Source organism: Pseudorca crassidens, chromosome 4 (assembly GCF_039906515.1).
Source record: "Pseudorca crassidens isolate mPseCra1 chromosome 4, mPseCra1.hap1, whole genome shotgun sequence".
Lineage (NCBI taxonomy): Eukaryota > Metazoa > Chordata > Mammalia > Artiodactyla > Delphinidae > Pseudorca > Pseudorca crassidens.
Window position 1 is genome coordinate 108,125,107 of NC_090299.1, and position 21,980 is coordinate 108,147,086.

At 35.1% G+C, this 21,980-nt stretch overlaps 1 protein-coding gene across 2 annotated transcripts in view; it reads left to right on the top strand.

The window, feature by feature from the left end:
- The window catches only part of USO1 (USO1 vesicle transport factor), a 91,424-nt gene that overhangs the window by 24,870 nt on the left and 44,574 nt on the right, over positions 1–21,980 (top strand). For both annotated transcript variants that reach the window (XM_067736274.1, XM_067736276.1), the window contains exons 2-5: positions 2,589–2,675; positions 2,753–2,817; positions 9,808–9,884; positions 21,521–21,621. In XM_067736274.1, the coding sequence (XP_067592375.1) occupies positions 2,589–2,675; positions 2,753–2,817; positions 9,808–9,884; positions 21,521–21,621 (330 nt within the window). The remainder of the gene's footprint in view (positions 1–2,588; positions 2,676–2,752; positions 2,818–9,807; positions 9,885–21,520; positions 21,622–21,980) is intronic.

Below are 21,980 nucleotides of genomic sequence, written 5' to 3' on the forward strand. Positions count from 1 at the left end.
GAGAACAGTATGGTGGTTCCTTAAAAAACTAAAAATAAAATTACCATGTGATCCAGCAATCCCACTACTGGGCATATACTCAGAGAACCATAATTCAAAAAGACACATGCACCCCAATGTTCACTGTAGCACTATTTACAATAGCCAGGTCATGGAAGCAACCTAAATGCCCGTTCACAGATGAATGGATAAAGAAGTTGTGGTGCATATATACAGTGGAATATTACTCAGCCATAAAAAGGAACGAAATTGGGTCATTTGTTGAGACGTGGATGGATCTAGAGACTGTCATACAGAGTGAAGTAAGTCAGAAAGAGAAAAACAAATATCGTCTATTAACGCATGTATGTGGAACCTAGAAAAATGGTACAGATGAACCGGTTTGCAGGGCAGATGTTGAGACACAGGTGTGGAGAACAAACGTATGGATACCAAGGGGGGGAAAGCCGCGGGGGGGGGATGGTGATGGTGATGGTGGTGTGCTGAATTGGGCGATTGGGATTGACATGTATACACTGATGTGTATAAAATTGATGAGTAATAAGAACCTGCTGTATAAAAAAATAAAATTAAAAAATTAAAAACAAATGATGTACAAGACCCAAGTAGAAGAAATTATACTCATACTCAGGAAAACTCTTTTTGGCTTGAGAAATTCTTTTAAGCTGGGAGTTCTGAGATTTATCTCTTCTCAGGAGATATTTATGTAGTTTTTTTCATGGTAAAAAAAAAATTGTAGTAGAAAAACTATCAACCAGTTATTTAATAAAGCGAAAACTTTATTATTTTCATTTTGGAAAGTCAATATAATTACTATGAAGTAAATACAATTTAAGGTAGGAATAATTTCAAAATGTGAGTAGGTAGAATGAATTAAATCAAAACGTAAAGCTAAGCTGGGTTGACATACTGCATTTGCAGTATGAAGAAATTCAAATCAGCATAGTAAAGACTTCTAGAAATCCTGCAGTGCAGAAACATATTTAATTTTTTTTTAAATAAATTTATTTATTTATTTTTGGCTGCGATGGGTCTTCGTCAGTGCGTGCTGGCTTGCGGGGGCTACTCTTCGCTGCAGTGCGCGGGCTTCTCATTGCAGTGGCTTCTCTTGTGGCGGAGCATGGGCTCTAGGTGCGCGGGCTTCAGTAGTTGTGGCACACGGGCTTAGCTGCTCTGCGGCATGTGGGATCTTCCCGGACCAGGGCTCGAACCTTCGTCCCCTGCATTGGCAGGTGGATTCTTAACCACTGCGCCACCAGGGAAGCCCAACATATTTAATTTTGTATAACCTTGTGTTTCCTACTGGTTCTGTGATCATAGGAAGTCTGTTGATATCTTCTGGGACACTGGAAGTCTATAGAACATAATTTGGAAAACACTATATGTATTTAAGCCATTAATTTCAATACATAGGATGCAAAAGTTTGTGCTATGCCAAACTCATATTTATAGAATCTTACTAAGAACTGTCATTAAGGAATAAATAATAATAAAATAGTAACAAACTGTTAGAGCTGTAAAGCACCTGAGTATAGTGGTTTTAAAAACCGTTCTTTATCAGATGTTTTCCAAGTATTTTCATCTATTCTGTGGCTTGTCTTTTCATTCTCTTAACACTGTCTCTTGAAGAACAGGAGTGATGAAGTCCAAACTACCATGTTTTTCTTTTATCAATTATACTCTTAGTATGTGTCTGAGAAAACTTTGCCTACTTTAAAGTCACGAGGATTTTCTCTAGTGCTTTCTTCTAGAAGGTTTTATAGTTTTTAGTTTCCAAATTCTTTTTTAATGCAATTTTACATACACATACAGTTTGGTACTTTTACTACAGTGGACTCACAATTTACATATAGTTTTACCATTTGCTCTTTTTTCCCCACTATTTATTAAATCACAGTATTTTCATGTCAGTACAGTTAATTTTTTTGAGTAGCTGCATAGTATTTAACTGAAGAATGTACCACAATTTATTTAGTTTTTCTTCTCTTGATGGACAGTTGTTTCCAATTTTTTCCTATTGTAAATAATGCTCCAAGGTTTATTTTAAAGTTCAGTTCAAGTTTTAATTCCTGCAAATTTATTAAAAGCTTGGAACATTTCACCCTTCTAAATTTTGAGGCACACTTTAAATTTTTGATAAACAGTTCTGACTTTTCTCGTTCAAATATATAGTGGAAACGTTAGGGTGAAGTTATGATGGAAACAATCGTTATTTTAATTTTTTTTTGTTAACTTCCCATCATATACCGTAACCCTAATGGATTATGCAACCCTCTTGGTTCAAACAGCTGTAATAGATATGTTTAGAAAGCTCTGGTTCTACTAATTTCTCCTAATTCCTCAATTTATATGACTTACTTTATTTGACTTCTCTTACACCACTTCCATTTTTCAAGTCTCTGTGAAAAATCTGTTTGATCTCTGTAACAAGATTATACTACTACCTAGTTATTTTGATTTGTGAAAAGACTATTTCCATGACATCCCATTTATTGATTTTTTTCCAAATGTATAAATTTGGGGGGAAATTTCATGTTTCCTTTTTGTTCTTTTTATTCTATTAATGCTATTTCATTTTTCCCTGACAGATTCAAAAGCTTTGTGATAGAGTAGCTTCATCTACTTTACTGGATGATCGAAGAAATGCTGTGCGTGCTCTCAAATCATTATCTAAGGTCTGTAACACTTTATCAGTTATTAGGTTTATTAAGTTGGATATTAGTTACTTAAATAACATTTTTCTTTTGTGCAGAAATATCGCTTGGAAGTGGGTATTCAAGCTATGGAACATCTTATCCATGTTTTACAAACAGATCGGTATGTCTCTACTTAATGATTTTTCTCCCTAATTTTTTTTGAAATTTTAATTAATTTGTTTTACAGTCACTATTCCAGAAATGATTGACATGTTAAGGCTATTAAGTTTTTACTTTCAGTTGTCATTTCAGTAAACAGTTATTGGATACTAGGTGCAAACCACTGTGCTAATTAAGCATTAGGACAGACATAATCTCAACCTTCAGGGGTTGAAAGTTTTCCATTATATAAAAATATAATGAAATTACTGCTAATTAAAGGCTTAAAATTTGGAGTTTGAATTGACCAAATGAATGTGTTGATTTTCATTCAGATATACTATAATGTACTGTTCTATAATATAATATGAATATTATGGTATATCAATTATCCAGACTTTGTTTTTGGGGGGAGAGAAATAAACTGTACTAATAGAATGATGTCTTAAGGGAAAAATCACTCAGCGTAATTTTTGCTCTTTCAATTTCTCTTTAAGAGAGTATCTGCCTCTTTGGTTTTAATTAACAACTATACATGAATAACTTTCAAATCTTACCCCTAGTTAATAAATATATCCTAAAGCTTTAGCTGTTCAACAGACTTCTCTACCATATCAAGAGCTCTCAGAGGTATCTTAAATTATAAATGTTCAAAAGTTAATTTGTCTCTAGTTGTCCTACTCCTATTCCACACATCCCCCCTACCCACCCAATCCACTTCAACTGCCTTTTGACCCAAGTTCATCCCAGTTAGCACCTTTCCATTAAAACAGGAAACTGGAGGATTTGTGCTGAACTTATCCCTCTCCTTTACGCATTATGCCCATCCAGACAAAAAAGAAGCTGGAATCCGTGAATTTTCTTGATTTCCATTGTTGGTCTTAGTTCTGGCTCTCAATATTAATCACTTAAGCCATTTACATAGCCGCTGTATTAGTTATCTATTGCTGCATAACATATTACCTCAAAACTTACTGGCTCAAAATAACAAATATTAATGTCACAGTTTCTGTGGATCAGGAATTCAGAAGTGGCTTAGCTAGGTGGTCTGGCTCAGGGTCTCTCATGAGGTTGCATGCAGGATGTCAGCCAGGAGTACAGTTATCTGAAGGCCTGACTGGGGCTGGAGTATCTGATTCCAAGATGGCTCACTAACACTGCTGTTGGCAAGAGGCCTCAGTACCTCACCTTGTTGCTCTCTCTGTAGGGCTGCTTGAGCATCCTCATGATATGGGAACTGGCTTCTCCCAGAGCAGGTGATCCTAGAGAGAGAACAAAGCCACAATGCCTTGTAGGACTTAGTCTCAGAAGTCACATATCATCAATCCCATCACATTTTATTAGAAGTAAGTAAATAAAGACAGCCTACACTTAAAAAGAGGAGAATTAGGGTCCACCTTTTGAAAGGAGCTGTATCAAAGAGGGTTTTTTGACATATTTTAAAACCACCACGGGCTTCCCTGGTGGCACAGGGGTTAAGAATCCGCCTGCCAATGCAGGGGACACGGGTTCAAGCCCTGGTCTGGGAAGATCCCACACGCCGCGGAGCAGCTGGGCCCGTGAGCCACAACTACTGAGCCTGCGCGTCTGGTGCCTGTGCTCCGCAACAAGAGAGGCCACGATAGTGAGAGGCCCGTGCACCGCGATGAAGAGTGGCCCCCGCTCCCAGCGTCTAGAGCAATCCCTTGCACAGAAACGAAGACCCAACACAGCCAAAAATAAATAAATAAATAAATTTTAAAAAGAAAAAAAACACCACCACCTCAAACTGTATTCTTTGCCTCTGATCTCTTTGTCCTTCCATTCATTTCAAGAATTTCATTTCATTTACATTTCTGTCTGAAATGTAAATCTTCTATCACTCACCTATTTAATGTATTTCACAGCTCCGTGCAGTGTGAAGTCCAAGTTCCTCAAAGCAAAGCATATAAGCTTTTTAAAGATCAAGATGCTGCTTGTCTAACCTCATAACCCCTTTTTAAATTATATTTCAGCAATGCCCAGCTGCTTGTTCATACCAATTAGAACCTTTTCTATCCTCCTCAGTGTGACCCACATTGGCTACCTTTCATATCCAACTAATTCTAATGTGTTTGAATAAATCCACTGGATATGTCGGGACTCTCTGTTTTATTAACACCAGAGTGGGCAACTGCAGTAGGCAGAGTAATGGTTCCCCCAAAGATATTTATATGCTATCAGCACAACCTATGAATGTTACCTTAGATGGCAAAGGGACTTTGAAGATATGATTAGGTTATGGATTTTGAGATAGGGGAGATTATGTTGGGTTATCCAAGTGGGCCCAGTATAATCCTGAGGCTTCTTAAAACTAGAAGAGGAATGCAGAAGAGGAGGTCAGAATGAGGTGATATGAGAAGATCTCAACCTGTCTTTGCTGGCTTTAAAGATGAAAGGAGGCCTCTAGAACTGGAAAAGGCAAGGAAATGGATTCTCCCCTTAAAGCCATCAGAAAGGAAGGCAGCCCTGGTGAGACCTTGATTTTAGTCCAGTGAGACCCATTTCAGACCTCTGACTTCCAGAACAGTAAGGTACTATATTTGTATTATATAAGCCACTGAGTTTGTGGTAATTTATTACAGCATCAGTAGAAAACTAATAAAATAACCCAAGTTAGTTACCTGCTTTAAACAGTATTCCAAGTTATGACAAAATGGGCCTTAGGTCAAAAAAACTTCAGTGTGATTATTATACATACATATAATTTTTCTTTTTTTTATTTCATGTGTCTTTATGTATACATTTTCTCACTGAGTCTTATAAAGTTGGTAATGAAACGACTAACATCTTGATATGGAAAACAGAATCTACCTCTATGTAAAGTGGCCCTTATTGTCATTTTTAGTGCACAGTAGAAAATAAATGTGTAGATACTCTTGATATAAAGGTTAAGAAATATATTTTTTAAAACATTTATAGCACATTTACTATGTGCCAGGCACCATGTTTAGAAATAAGGTATACCATATAGCCTGGTGAATGTGTGAACTAATAATTGATCACGTTAGAGGCTGATGGGTGTTTTATTATGACCCTTAGGCAACAAACAAAGCCAAACTTCTCTGAGCCTTCTTGTGTTTCATTCCTTCTCTTGTGCTAAATTCCCTTTCCATTTGCTTCCAATACTTATCTGTTATCTTCTGTTCTCAAAATGTTCTGTGAGTGTTTTCTTAACTTCATTGATTGCAAAGGTCTATATTCTGCAGCCATCTCTTTCCACTTCTCATCTTCATTACTCTTTTATGCTTCTGCTCTTGGCCTAACTAACACTCTCAGAATCCTTCAGCTGAATCCCCTTCATGCCTGGCTACATCACAGAGAGTTGCGTTCCCTTTCTTGGCCTGGCTTGAAACTCTCCATCTGTCCATGGGTCTGCTTCTCTTATAGCCATCTTGAGGAGAGACTGCTAGTTCTCCCAAGTCCCACACTCAGGGCCTGAAAGTTGTCTGATGGAAACTGTTTCCAAACCATGACACCTCAGTTTTTTGTTGTTTTTTTTTAAGTGTACATTTCAATGGTTTTAGTATATTCACAAAGTTGTGCAACTATCACCGCTATCTAATTCTAGAACATTTTCATCACTTCAAAAGAAATCCAGTATCCATTAGTTGTCATTGCCTATTCCCTCCTCCCGCAGTGCCTAGCAGCCACCAATCTCCTTTGTGTCTATATAAATTTGACTGTTTTGGACATTTCATGTAAATGGAATCATACAATGTGTGGCTTTTATGTCTGTCTGCTTCCACTTAGCATAATATTTCAAGGTCCATCCGTGTTATAACGTGTATGAGTATTTCATCCCTTTTCTGTCTGAATAATATTCCATTGTATGGATATACCATTTTTGTTTATCCATTCTTCTGTTGACAGACATTTGGGATATTTCTGTTTATTGGCTGTTATGAATAACGTTATTATGAACATTTGTGTACTAGTTTTTGTGTGAACATATGTTTTATACAAAGGAATGCAATTGTTGAGTCATGTGGTTAAACTTTTTAAGAAATTGCCAAACTCTTGCATGGAGGCTGCACCATTTTATATCTTCATCTGAAGTGTATAAAGGTCCAATTTCTCCTCACCAACACTTGTTATTGTCCCTTTTTTAAAATGGCCATCCTAGTGGGTGAACTTGGCATCTTATTTTGGTTTTGATTTGTATTTACCTAATGACTAATGATATTGAGTATCTTTTCATGTACTTATTTACCATTTGTGTATATTTTTAATTTTTTTAATTATTATTTTTGGCCCCGAGGCATGTGGGATCTTAGGTCCCTGACCAGGGATTGAACCCGGGCCGCCTGCAGTGGAAGCGTGTAATCTTAACCACTGGACCACCGAGAAAGTCCCCTTGTATATCTTTTTTAGAGAAATGTCTAAGTCTTTTGCCTGCTATTAATTTGGTTACTTGTCTTTTTATTATCCAATTGTATGTATACATTCTGGATACAAGTCCCTTAACATGATTTGCAAATATTTTTTTTCCCATTCTTTGGGTCGTCAAAGGACACTTTTTTTTCTTTTAATTTATTTATTGTATTTTTTTTTTTTTTTTTTTTTGGCTGCGATGGGTCTTCGTTGCTGCACGAAGGCTTTAGTTGCGACGAGTGGGGGCTACTCTTCATTACGGTGCACAGGCTTATTGTGGTGGCTTCTCTTTGTTTCGGAGCATGGGCTCTAGGCGTGCAGGCTTCAGTAGTTGTGCACAGACTTAGTTGCTCTGCCACATGTGGGATCTTCCTGGACCAGGGCTCAGACCCGTGTCCCCTGCATTGGCAGGTGGATTCTTAACCACTGCGCCACCAGGGAAGCCCCAAAGGACATTTTCTTGATAGTGTCCTTTGAAGGACAAAAGTTTTTAATTTTGACAAAATGCAGTTTATCTGTTTTATCTTTTCTTGCTTATGCTTTTGGTGTCAAATCTAAGAAACCATTGCCTAATCTAATGCTTTGAATATTTGTACCTGTGTTTTCTTCTAAGAGTTTTATAGCTTTAGCTCTTACATTTAGATCTTATATCCCATTTTGAGTTAATTTTTGTATATGGTGTGAAGTAGGGCTCCAGCTTCAGTTTTTTGCATGTGGATATCTAGTTGTCCTAGCACCATTTGTTCAAGAGACTGTTCTTTCCTCATTGAATGGTCTTTGCATCCTTGCCAAAAATCAATTGAAATAAATGTTAGACTTTACTTTTAGGCTCTCTATTCTGTTGATCTCTATGTCTATTCTTATGCCAGTGCCACAGTCTTGATTACTATAATTTTGCGGTAAGTTTTGAAATCAGAAAATGTGAGTCCTTCAACTTTGTTTTTGAAGATTATTTTGGCTATTCTGGATACACTGAATTCCCATACAGATTTTATGATCAGCTGGCAGCTGGGATTTTTATAGGGATTGTGTGAATCTGTAAATCAAGTTGGGGTATATTACCATGTTAACAGCATTACATCTTCCTATTCATGAACACAGATTATCTTTTCATTTATTTGAGTTTTAGGTAATTTCTTTCAACAGTGTTTTGTAGTTTTCAGTCTTGTACTTTAGTAAAATTTATTCCAAAGTATTTAAATCTTTTTTATGTTATTTAAATGGAATTGTTCTTTTAATTTTATTTTCTGATTGTTTATTGCTAGTATACAGAAATACAACTGATTTTTTTTTTATATATTGAGCATATGTCCTTCAATTTTGCTGAATTTGTTTACTAGTTCTAATAGGTGTTTAGTGGATTCCTTAGGATTTTCTCTGTACAAGATCATGTCATCTGGGAATAGGTGTAGTTTTAGTTCTTCCTTTCCAATCTGTATGCCTTTTATTTCCTTTTCTTGCCTAATTGCTCGAGCTAGAACCTCAGGTTCAATGTTGGATAGAAGTGGCTGGAAGAGACATCATTATCTTGTTCCTCATCTTAGGGGTAAAGCATTTAGTCTTTCACCATTACATATGTTAGTTGTTGGATTTTCATTTTCAGGAAGTTCCCTTCTGTTCCTACTTTCTCAATAGTCTCTTAAAAGATGTCCCTCAAAATTTCTCAAAAACAAGAATGATAAATAATAATAATTCAAAAGACCCACTTCATTTGAGATTTATATCCTCTGGTTCTGACCCCTTTTGTCCCTCATCTTTGCTTTCACTCCTAGCCACTTCTTCATATTCACTGAATCTTTCTGACCTGTATCTCACTCTTGCTTTTCACTCTAAATGCCATCATCCTCCATCATGCTTTCAAAATTTGTCTGTTTATCAACAACTAAAAAATCTTATACTTCCTGAAACAAAAGAGAAAAGAAAAAAAGAAAAAAATCTTACACTTCCTGATATTATAAATAGTACATGTTTACCATAAGTTTTTTTTTTTTAGAAAATAAGATATAAATCAGGGAAACAAATTCTAGAGGTCCAACTAGAGATAACACTGTTATGTTTATATAAACATATATATGTTATATAAAGATTATATATATTATAAAGCATATATGTAAACATACACACAGACTTATAAAATTACCTGGCTTGTACTAATTTTGCTGGTTTTAAAGTTGGGTTTATTTTACAAATTTATTTATAAGGTTTTCTTAAAATGTATATAAACACATGAATGTATATATATATTTTTTGCTAGATTTGATCATTGTGCACATTAATTGTTAATATTCAGTTTTTTCCTACTGGCACTAAATCAAGGGTGTTTTAATTACCATGTCATTAAACATTCTTTAAAAATACATTTTATAATTGCTATAGGTATGGATTTACCACACTTTTTAAAAAAATTATTGGACATTTAGATTGCTTCTAATTTTTCACTATTATAAATAAAAATGAACATTTATACATCTTTACAGTTTGCACTCTGATATTTTCTTAGGGTAGGTTTTCAGAAATGGGATTAATGTTTCCTACAGTCTTGTTAAATAAGAGTATAAAATGGTCATAACAGCTATACTCTAACTAGCAGTGTATAAGTATAATAATTTCTTTCTTCCAGTTCGGATTCTGAAATAATAGGTTATGCTTTGGACACACTGTATAATATAATATCTAATGATGAAGAAGAAGAAGTAGGTAAGTTTCTTTTACTGTGTTCTCTGTACATAAAATCAACTGGATTGTGCCAATTTTGCTGGTTTAAGGTTGAGTTTATTTTATAAATTTATTTATAAGGATTTTTTCTTTTTTTCTTCTTTTTTTCTTCTTTTTTTGTTTTTCATCAGTAAAGGGAAGACATTGGCTTAGTTCCAGAAAAATATCTTTAAGATGATTGCTTTGTATGTGATTTGGAGATGGAATTACATTCTTCTTTTTCAAAAAATATTTTTCCCTCTCTTTGTATTGATTTTAGTTGAGCAGAATGAATATTAGTATTCTCTAGATTAAATAATCATTTTTGGCAATTGATTAAAAATCAAACTATTTTATTTATATGTTACCTGGTGAGCAGTATGAAGTTAGAGGGTTTTTCCTGATATATACTTAAACTTTTCACATAAGACTTATGTTAACTTATAAAGAGCAGCAATTTTTTAAATTTAGAAGGTTTTGTTTCGTTTTGTTTTGGTCACACCACGCAGCTTCCAGGATCTGTTCCCAGACCTGGGACTGAACCCAGGGCACAGCCGTGAAAGCCTGGAATCCTGACCACTAGGCCCACCAGGGAACTCCCAGCATGTGAAATACTTGACTGGAGGCCTATACATTTTGTTCCATTTATTGTAAAAACATGCACTGAGTAACATTTTACAGTGCTGTTGAAGAGTGCTTTCCTCATATCACATTGGCTGTTGTAGGAGGACACAGTGGGTCTTTCATTTTTCTAGACAATCAGAAGGGCAATATTCATGCATTTTATAAGTCTAATTTAGACGGAAGTTATAGGGTCTTCCAAAATCTGAGTAGACAAGGCATAAGGAAATGTAGATAATATTGAGTTTGCACATATTTTATTGAAATAAAAGTAGAACAGAAATATATGTAGATATTAACTTCACAAAATACCAGTAGTAGGAACATTTGAAACTAGATTGTCCTGAATAGTCACAATTTCTTAGACTTGAATATCCTTTTTCTTAAATTTTTATTTCTCTGTGATATCTAGCTGACAATTTAACTTTATTAATTTCTTTAGTAGAAAATCTTTAGTAAACATAATTTGGTTCCCATGGAAAAAGAGGCTGTCAGTCACATGACAATACTTAAATACAGTACACGCAAGAACACACTTTGAAGGTAAAGATACTTATTTCTCCTAGTCATTTCTCAGATGAGAAAATTAGATACGATACACTTGCTAGAAAACATTAAAGAAAAAGACTCTTCTTAGTTGTTTCAGATGGAAAATTTAGCTCTTTTCTAGTTTGTAGTGATAATTTTTGTGTTTTAAAAAACTATATAGCATCAATTAGGCAGTTTTCCTTCATTATAAATTTGCAATCTAATAATGTTTAAAGTTTAACTTTTTGCTTCTCTTAATGTATTTGGGCTCCTTATTTTTAATTCAACATCTAAAAATGATTCTTTGGATGAAACAGGATAAACGATTCTTTGGAGAAACAGTAGTAGAATCATTTCTTCTAGGAAAGATTAAAATATGAAGTTAGGGTAATAGCCTGAAAGAGTCAATTTTTTAAAATCTAGATATTGAGAAATATGGCCTTCAGTTCTGTTATTGATACTCTCTCTTTACTGCTTCATCAAAAGATAATTCTTAGCTGCCATAATGAACTTCATTTTAGAGTTCTTTACCTTGAGGATATTTTAATAACCCTTCAATTTATTGATAAATATGTCTCATAATCCTACATTTATAGCATATGCTGTATCTCTATTAGGATATCTCAGATTTGAGTAAAATGAGTATGAGTCTCTTCTTTCAAGAGATTATATTGTTTATTTGATGTTTTTAAGCTCTTATTTATTTTATTGTGAATACTATTACATAAGAAACTTTTTTTTATCACCCACTTTTTATTTATTTCTGTCTACCTTTTCAGATGATGTTGAAGGTAAAAGATTGCATTTAATATGCATGATGCTTTTAGGCATAATTTCTGATAATATAAAAGGACACTGTCAAGTGAGTTTCTTCTGGCTGGTACAAAAAGTCTTGAGATTTGTTTCACTATATATGAATTTCTTCATGAAAGAGGAATATTTGATAATCTTATATTACTATTTATTGTTTCTATGGCTACTAAATCTATTGTCCAGAACAGAAAATATTCTAGTGCATATTTTAACAAAATTAAACTTTTTCTCTGGTAGGACAATCTATTCGAATTACTTTTTATATACTTCCTGGGGAAAAAATTTTGAGGCAGTTTATTTAAAAATAAAAATAATATTTGAAAATGTATACATATATATGTATACATATAAATTTTACCTATATTCAATAAGAACTGGAAGGTATTCCAGTTCAGAGAATACTTGTATGTTGATATTGTCCCTTTAAAATAATGCATGCACAATAATGTCTGGTTACTGACATTTTTTATATTAATTTATAAAACTCACCAATACTGTCTTTCTTTTTTCTGGTGATCCTTTTCAAGTTCCATTTACTTTTAACATTATACTTCTTTTCCTCATAATTTAAGTAACCACATTTTATTTTGTTTTACCATTTTTCGTAAGATCCTTAACTTTTTAAAATGAGGAAGAAAAAATCCTTTTCTAAAGTAGGTTTAAAATGGTACATAACAAAATTGCCTATACCTAACAAGAAACTAACAAAGAAACTAACTTATTAAGCTGTATAGCATTACCTTTTGTGAAATTTGAACCCCTTGTTTGAAAGCAGATAATATTGAGCATTATGCCTTGACTCTTGTGACAGTGCTATTTCCTTGTTGAGTAGTACAGATCAGTAGCTGTTGTTTCTATTATTATTTCATCATATTTGTATAGAGCTTTAAATTTTACAGTGCTTTTATGTCAATTATCTTATTTGATCCTCATAGCAACCTGTGAGGTAGGTGACATTTTTCTTTTCTAAAAAGATGAGAAAATGAAAACCCTGTGATCATGTAAAATACAACTAAATACATATGAAGAATAAATGTATATACAAATATTTAGTTAAAAGCCAGTTACATAAATAGGCCTGAAATGTTTCCAGAGGTATATAAGGACTTTTTAAAAAGCAGTCTTTAATTTCATGTACCTGTCATAGGTTTATTTTCACTATAATATCAAAGGGCCATTTTATTCTTAATTTTTCATTTATCTTACAGTAAAGGGACATTTACTTTTACAGGTTATGATAAGTATACCAAGTATCAGCTATATCATCCTATCAGCTATAGGATGTAAAAAATAGACTCAGCTCTAGAATTTTTAAAATATATTGGATGAGAAAGGATGGTTAATTGTCTCACACCTTTGCTTACATGTGAAATAGATATAATATTTCATGAATCTAGTTTTGGTTTACAACCTTTAGATATAATTAATGTAGTAGTTTTAGCTTAATTTACTTCTACATCAAAATAGCTTTGTATGTTACTTTAGTTGCTTAGCAAAGCTTTGTAGGACTCTACATTAAAATTCAGAAGTGCTGTCTTAAGACTATAGCTTAAAGGAAGTAGAGTATATCTCACTAACACTTTTTTAGTAGACAGTGTTAAACCAGAAGGAGCTGTAGCTTCCTGGAACTGGATCATATTTTACTAGTTCAATTCAAAACATAGATCTTAATTATATACTGCTAAGCTATAGTATTTTATACAGTATAGCTACAGAATAAATTGAATGTACAGTATTACGTCTACTTCCTGCTAAGTTATTAGCATGTGCTCAATGCATACATTGAATTAAGCTTTTTCTTGGGTTAAACCTGTGTTCCTTAAAGTGTAGCACAAAAGACCTAGAGTTCTCTGTATTAAAAGGTGTCTATAGTTAAATAAATGTAACATAGTATATCCCGCTCTGAAACTTCACAAAATTTACATTCTTATAGTAAATACTGAGAATCCTGCAGTAAAGAAACCTGTTCAATTTTGTTTAATCCAGATACATTTTTACACCTGCACTTGCTTTCATGAGATACCTGTTAACGTGCCACACAATCCTGCATTTCGAGAAATGCTAACCAAGGCTGAAACCCACAGCTTAATTGTTTGTATTTATCCACATAAAAATATTTCAGCAGTTTTAAATATTTCATGGGAAGAATCCATCAAGTCTGTATATGGTTTTCCTCCCTTTCTTTCTTTATTTTTGGCTGCATTGGGTCTTTGTTGCTGTGTGCGGGCTTCTCATTGCGGTGGCTTCTCTTGTTGCGGAGCACGGGCTGTAGAGCACAGGCTCAGTAGTTGTGGCGCACGGGCTTAGTTGCTCCGCGGCATGTGGGATCTTCCCGGTCCAGGGCTCGAACCTGTGTCCTCTGTATCGGCAGGTGGATTCTTAACCACTGCACCACCAGGGAAGCCCTTCCTCCCTTCCTTTTAAGATTAACTTACAAGTCTTTGAATATTCTCCCAAATGTCAATGAATTTTATTTTGAGCTCTTCTCTAGAAGTCACAATCTTTGGGCCCAAGGGCGTTATCTGTCTTATAAGCAAGATTGGCCACTTAGTATTTTAAATAATAAATAAGTTCCTAATATTAAAAATTTGGAGGTTTTGCATCAGTTTTTAGATTTTAAACTTCTCTTTTTAAAAAATCTGAAGACTGGGCTTCCCTGGTGGCGCAGTGGTTGAGAGTCTGCCTGCCGATGCAGGGGACACGGGTTCGTGCCCCAGTCCGGGAGGATCCCACATGCCGCGGAGCAGCTGGGCCCGGGAGCCATGGCCGCTGAGCCTGTGCGTCCGGAGCCTGTGCTCCGCAACGGGAGAGGCCACAACAGTGAGAGGCCTGCGTAACACAAAAAAATTAAAAAAAAAAAATCTGAAGACCGACAACACCTGGGCCTGCATTCTCCCACAGCAGAGTCAGCTGGAGCTGAGTAACTGCTGTTTTCCTTAGATCGGGCACGTGCTCTCCATCCTTTCTGTAGTCTTATACCTGGCCTGCTTCATTTACATACATTACTGTCTTGCCCCCTGTAGTTGAGTTTATATTCTCTACTGTATTCACACCACTCAAATAAAAACCATTGTAAAGTAAATTATATTTCAAAAGCATTTTATTAATTATATACCCAAGTGTTGTTTCATGCAATAAATATGAAAATATGCAAATGCAAAATAGCCCTACAAAGCATCGCAATTAGGTCATTGCATTGCTGGGATAGTAGTTTCTAGAGGGAAACAGTTCTAAGGTGGAGACAGTTAAGTTACTTGCCTTTTCAACATAGATTTCTCATGTATTTGGAGAGCTATTTTCACATATGTGGGCCACTTTTTGTAGTTTTCTTTATCTGCTTTTTTATCTATAGAATTTCATTAGAATTTGGCTAGGTATTTGTTCTTGGTACCATCCGCCACAGAGCCATGATTTGTTAGGGTTCCAGGGTAGGTAAAAACAAGGTAGGCTCATTAGCCCAGCGAATCTTGTGAAATTTTATTGAATACAGGGCATTTACCATACCATGGGAATCAGGGCTCTTATTCATAGCTGATTCCAAAGAGGGAGATTTTCAGGAGATTTTATTAGCTCCCAAATTTCCATATCTTTTCCAATTTGTCATCTCCCTTTCCATCATCATATCACCTTGCAAATAAAATGGGAAGGGTGTGCACTCTTGCTACTTAACCAGTCTGATTTTTTTTTCCAACTCCATGGTAAATTCAACTTTGAGCATTGAAAACCACAGTGTACCATGCAAAATTTTACGTTCAGAGGTGTTTGAATAATTAGGGCACAGGATTTTGTCTGCTCCCAATGGAACAACAGGAAATCTTTTAAGCAGATCAATGATAGATATCGTCCCTTGAGTCCACCCTAGTTATGTTTGAGTATTAGACTTCCTTCTGATTAATATTAGACCTTTGTAGCATCAAGCCTTTGCCACCTTAACTTAATACCCTTGACATAATAATGGGGCAGTAACATGTAGATAGCTTTCAAGTGTACTTTTTTTCATCCCTTCATGCCCCCCTCTATCTGTTTTTCCTGAAATAATGGAAATATTTCAGTGGAAATAATGACTGCTTCCCTAAACAATTCTTCTGAAGCCACCATTAATCTAAAAAATTAAACTTGAAGGGCAAAAATTAATAGTTTACTAATGTTAAAAATCCAGGAAATTTATTTTTATTTGGCATCCAAACAACCATAAACTCAAGTAACTACTTATTTTGAGAGATTACATGCAACTTTTATGAGAAAGAGATATAAGGTAAAATGTCAATAACAGGATTTGCTTACAGACAAGCATGTTTCTGGGAATGTCATAGGATATACGTTTCTTTAAACATCTTTTGCATCTTGGTGATAATACTCATTAATAGTAACCTTACAAGAATCTCAAAATTTTTTTGAATCATCAAAAGAAGATTTATGTTCTGTATAATTTTAAAACTTGAGGGAATTCCCTGGTGGTCCAGTGGTTAGGACTCTGCACTTTCACTGCCGAGGGCCCACGTTTGATCCCTGGTTGGGGAACTAAGATCCCACAAGCTGTGTGGCGCAGCCAAAAAAAACAAAACTTGATAATACATGTAGATGTATAGCATATAATAAATCTTAGGACTGTGGTTCTTAAGGGCAGTTTGGCCCCTCCTGCCACCTAAAGGACATTTGTTAACGTCTGGAAATATTTTTGGTTGTCACAACTTGAGGATACGTAAGGGAGTGCAACTGGTATCTTGTGGGTAAAGGCCAGGGATGCTGCTAAACATCCTAAAATGCATAGGGAGTCTCTCACAACAATGTCATTGTCAATAGTGCCGAGGTTGAGAAATCCTGCTTTAGAGATGATGATGTTGCTGTTGTTAGTTGAGCACTTATTATTCACCAAGTACTGTGCTACATGATTTATCAATACTTATTTTGAATCCTCAAAGAAAACCCTGTGTAAAAGAAAATTGTTCCCATTTTACAATTAAGGAAACTGAAGCTTGATATATCTGGGCTATTTGCCCAAAATAATGTGACTAAATGGATGAATATGGGCTTAATTGGTCTGACTCAAAAGCCTTTGTGAGCTTCTTCCTTTTTACTGTATTGCCTCTCAAGAAAGTATTTGACTACTCCATACCCTAGCCATTCTGTTCATAAACAAATTACTTTTGCCTGTGTTAGCAATTTGTCTTTTAGCAATTTCTCATTTCTCTTTCATGTTAAGTTCAGAGATAGTACTTGACAGTTAATTGCTCCTTTCTCTTTGAAACACTTTTTCACTCATTTCTCAGTCTCCACTGTCCCCTGATTTTCTTTCTGTCTGATGGCGCTACTTTATCTTTGTCTCCTTTGCTGTTTTCTTTCGTCTCCCCAGCCTCTTAACATTGGAACGTTCCAGGGCACGGATTTCTTTCCTTCTCTATTCTCTCCTTTGGTGATCTCATCTAGGCTTGTGACTTCAAATATAGTCTGTATGCTTGCCTCTCAAATATATGTGTCCAACCCAGACCTCTCCACTGATGTCCATAATTGTATATTCAAATACTTACTTGGTATCTCCAATTGGATTTCTTTTCCCCACACACAGCTTTATTGAATTATAATTGAAATATAATAAATGTACAGATGTACAATTTCATGAGTGCTGACATGTATAAACCCATGAAACCATCACCACCGCCACCAAAATAATGAACATATCCAAGTTTCCTTGTGCTTGTTTGTAATCCGTTCCTCCTCCTTCTAGCCCCATCAATCATAGATCTGTGATCACTGTAGATTACTTTGCATTTTTCTAGAATTTTATGTAAATGAGATCATACAGTATATACTCTCTTTTTGGTTCTTTTGGTCTGGCTTCTTTCACCCAGCATAATTATTCTGAGTTTCATTCATGGTGTATATCAATAGGTTAGTCCTTTTTATTGCTGAGTAGTATTGATATTTTGTTGTGTGAGTATATAACAATTTGTTAATCCATTCCCCTGTTGGTGGGCATTTGGCTTGTTTCCAAGTTTTTAGCTGTTACATTTGAAGCTTCGTACTATGTACAAGTCTTTTTGTGGACATGTATTTTCATTTCTCTTGAGTAAATACCTAGGAATAGAATGGCTAAGTGATAGTAGGTGTATATTTAACTTTATAAGAAACTGCCAAACTGTTTTTCAAAGTAGTTGTACCATTTTACATTGCCACTGGTGGTGTATGAGAATTCTAGTTCCTCTACATCCTCTCCAATACTTGATATGGTCTGTTTTTTTAAATTTTAGGTGTTCTAGTAGGTGTGAAATAGTATCTCACGGTAGTTTTAATTTGTGTTTTCATAATGAATGATTATATTGAACTTTTTTTTTTTTTGCGGTACGCGGGCCTCTCACTGTTGTGGCCTCTCCCGTTGCAGAGCACAGGCTCCGCCGCGCAGGCTCAGCGGCCATGGCTCACGGGCCCAGCCGCTCTGCTGCATGTGGGATCTTCCCGGACCGGGGCACGAACCCGTGTCCCCTGCATCGGCAGGCGGACTCCCAACCACTGCGCCACCAGGGAAGCCCTATATTGAACAATTTTTGATGTGATTATTTGCCATCCATATACCTTTTCATTCTTTGGTGAAGTGTTTATTCAAATCTTTTGTTCATTTTTTACTGGATTGTCTTCTTATACTTGAGTTGTAAGAGTTCTGTATACATTCTAGATATAAGTCCTTGTGATGTATATTTCACAAATACTTTCTCCCAGTCTGTGACTTGCCTTTTTATTTTCCTAACATTGTCTTTTGAAGAGCAAAATTTTTAAGTTTGATTAACTCCAGTTTATCAATTTTTTTCTTATATAATTTGGACCTTTTGTTTCCTACTTATGAAACCTTTGCCAAACCTAAAATCACTAAGATTTTCTCCTGTGTTTTCTTTTAAAAGTTTCATAGTTTTAACTCTCATGATTAGGTCTGTGAGCCAATGGGTCTATTTCTGGACTTCCTATTCTGTTGGTCTCTATGTCTGTCGTTTTGCCTACGTGACATGTGTTGGTTACCCCACATTTATATCTTGAAATTATGTAGTGTAAGTCCTCCAACTTTGTTCTTTTTCAAAATTATTTTGGCTCTTTTTGGTCCTTCACGCTCCCATATCAATTTTAGAATTAATTTGTCAATTTCTACAGAAAAAACTTACTGAGATTTTGATTGGGATTCTGTTAAATCTACAGATTGATTTGGGGCAAACTGACATTTTAACAATACTGTGCCTTCTAATACAAGAACACAGTATATATATTATTTAAGTCTTTAATTTCTCTCAGCACCATTTTGGAGTTTTCAAAGTAAATAGGTCTTGTACATTTTTTATCAGATTTATCCCTAAGTCTTTAATACTTTTTGATGCTGCTTTAATTGGTGCTGTTTTTTAAATTTGAATTTCTAATTGTTCATCACCAGTATATAGAAATGCAATTAATTTTGTATATTGACCTTTGATTCCACTTAACTTTGCTAAATTCACTCTCTAGTAAGTTATTTGTAGATTCCATAGGATTTTCTACATAGACAAACATGTCATCTGTAAATACAGTTTTACTTCTTCCGTTCCAGTCTGTATGCCTTTTATTCTTTTTCCTACCCTATGGCACTAAGATCTCCAGTACAATGTTGATTAGAATTGGTGAAAGTAGATATTCTTGCCTCTTTCCTCATCTTAAGTGGAAAGCATTCAATCTTTTACCATTAAGTTTGATGTTAGCTATGTTTTTTGTAGATGCCCTGTATCATCCAATCTTGTGACTTTAAATATCATTTTTATGTTTATCGTTCTAATGTATATGTCCAACCCAAACTTATCCACTGACAGCTGTGCTTGTGTTTATCCAACTGCTTACTTGATTGATATCTCCACTCAAATTTTTATATCTCAAACTTAACACATCCAAAACTAAACTTATGATTCTGTCTATACTCTCAACTTGCTTCTTCCAGTGTTTCCAATCTCAGTAAGTGGCAGTGCCATCTTTCCACTTCTTTAGGCTGAAACCTTAGAACCACCTTTCCTTTTTTTTCCCCCCTTCTCATACCCCTGTAAGGAATATGCCAACAAATCTTGTTCCTTCTATTTTCATAAGAATTGTAACCAGTGTCTAAGTCAGTTTCACCACTTACCTTGATTATTGTCTCCTAATCGCTCTCCTTATTATTTCCCTCTTTCCCTGACATCTTAGCACAGCCAGACTAGTCCTTTTAAAAGTAAAGTATTTTTTGTTTAAGTAATGTAGTTTTAAGGTTCAGAAACTGAATTCTTTTACTGATGCAAGAGATGATAAAAGAAATATTTCTTAGGGTTTCCGAAGGATAAACCTAGCATATTAATCAATATGTGAGAAATTAGGTTTTATTAATAACCCAGAACATTAAAATATTTCTTTTCTACTTTTGGTCTCTTCTTTTTTCTCTTTTCTCTACAAATAATTAGATGAGATTATCACTGTCACTGTCAGATTGTCTTGCTATTCTTGTCATCTGCTGGGTTTTTTCCATTTCTAAAGTATATTAATATTAAAATCTCACATTTAAAAAAGAACTATTTGAGAGATAATAAATATGTTTGATCTTAACTGCCAACTCCTTTGGTTTATAGTCACTGCCTGGAGCAATATGTGGAAAAGGCTTAGCTATGTCTGGAATGGGTAAGGGGATGGGGAGTAGTGTATTTGCCATCTCTCAATTGCATTTATTAGAGTAGGCAGATTTTAAATGATAATTTGCTTTGGCAGTTGTTGCTTCAGTTTTTAGTGATCCTTTACATTTTTTTGACAAAGTACATTGAAACAACAAATAGCTTAAAGACTTTTTTTTTTTTTTTTTTTTTGCCGTACGCGGGCCTCTCACTGTTGGGGCCTCTCCCATTGCGGAGCACAGGCTCCGGTTGCGCAGGCTCAGCGGCCGTGGCTCATGGGCCTAGCCGCTCCGCGGCATGTGGGATCCTCCCGGACTGGGGCACGAACCCGTGTCCCCTGCATCGGCAGGCGGACTCTCAACCACTGCACCACCAGGGAGGCCCCAGCTTAAAGACTTTTAAGTGTTAAGGACAAATATAAAATCTTTTAAAGAATAAGTGAAAACTTAAATGCAAATTCTGGTTTTATTGCCAAATAACTATAAGACATATATGTTGATTTGCTTGAAAAAGATACTGAAAAATCTGTAGATGATTGGTTTAATTTTAAAATTAAATTATTTAACATAGTAACAGAGTCAGCAAGGACTATATGTTCAGTAATGTTTGTGGGGGAGGAGCTTTTGAGGTATAATTTACATACATTAAAATTTATTCTTTGGGGTTGTATAGTCCTGTGTGTTGGGCAGATGTATACAGTAGTATAACCACTATCACATTTGAGATAGACTATTTCCATCACCCCAATAAATTCCCTTGTACTCGAGTTAGAAGTTTAACCGAAAAATAACCTTGAGAAAATGTGAAAATCTAAATATATTTTCTTTGAATATCATATTTAAACAATTAAAGAATAAAAATTTATTTAAATGACCTTGAAACTTATTTTAAGGATATGTCTTTCTAGCATAATTGTGGTATCACTTCCAGGCACACTGTTCCAAGAAAATTATCATTTCTGCTTAGCTTTTTCAACAAAAAGGATACTTTAAAATAACAAAGCATCATATTCAAATACTTTATCTTTGAATATTACAGAAGAAAACTCCACAAGACAGAGTGAGGATTTGGGAAGCCAGTTTACAGAAATTTTCATTAAGCAGCAAGAAAATGTCACTCTTCTGTTATCTTTATTAGAGGTAAGTAAAGAACCTTGCTATTTTTGTCATCTTAATAAGCTTGTTTTGTTGCCCTTTTGGGTGTTATTGAGGAAGCAACATATATAGATACCTTTTTTTAAAAAATAAATTTATTTATTTATTTATTTTTGGTACGTTGGGTCTTCGTTGCTGCACGCGGAAGCCTAGTTGTGGTGAGCGGGGGCTACTCTTTGTTGCAGTGCACAGGCTTCTTGTTGCAGAGCACGGGCTCTAGGCACGCAGGCTTCCGTAGTTGTGGCTCATGGGCTCTGGAGCGCAGGCTCAGTACTTGTGGCGCACGGGCTTAGTTGTTCCGCGGCATGTGGGATCTTCCTGGACCAGGGCTTGAACCTATGTCC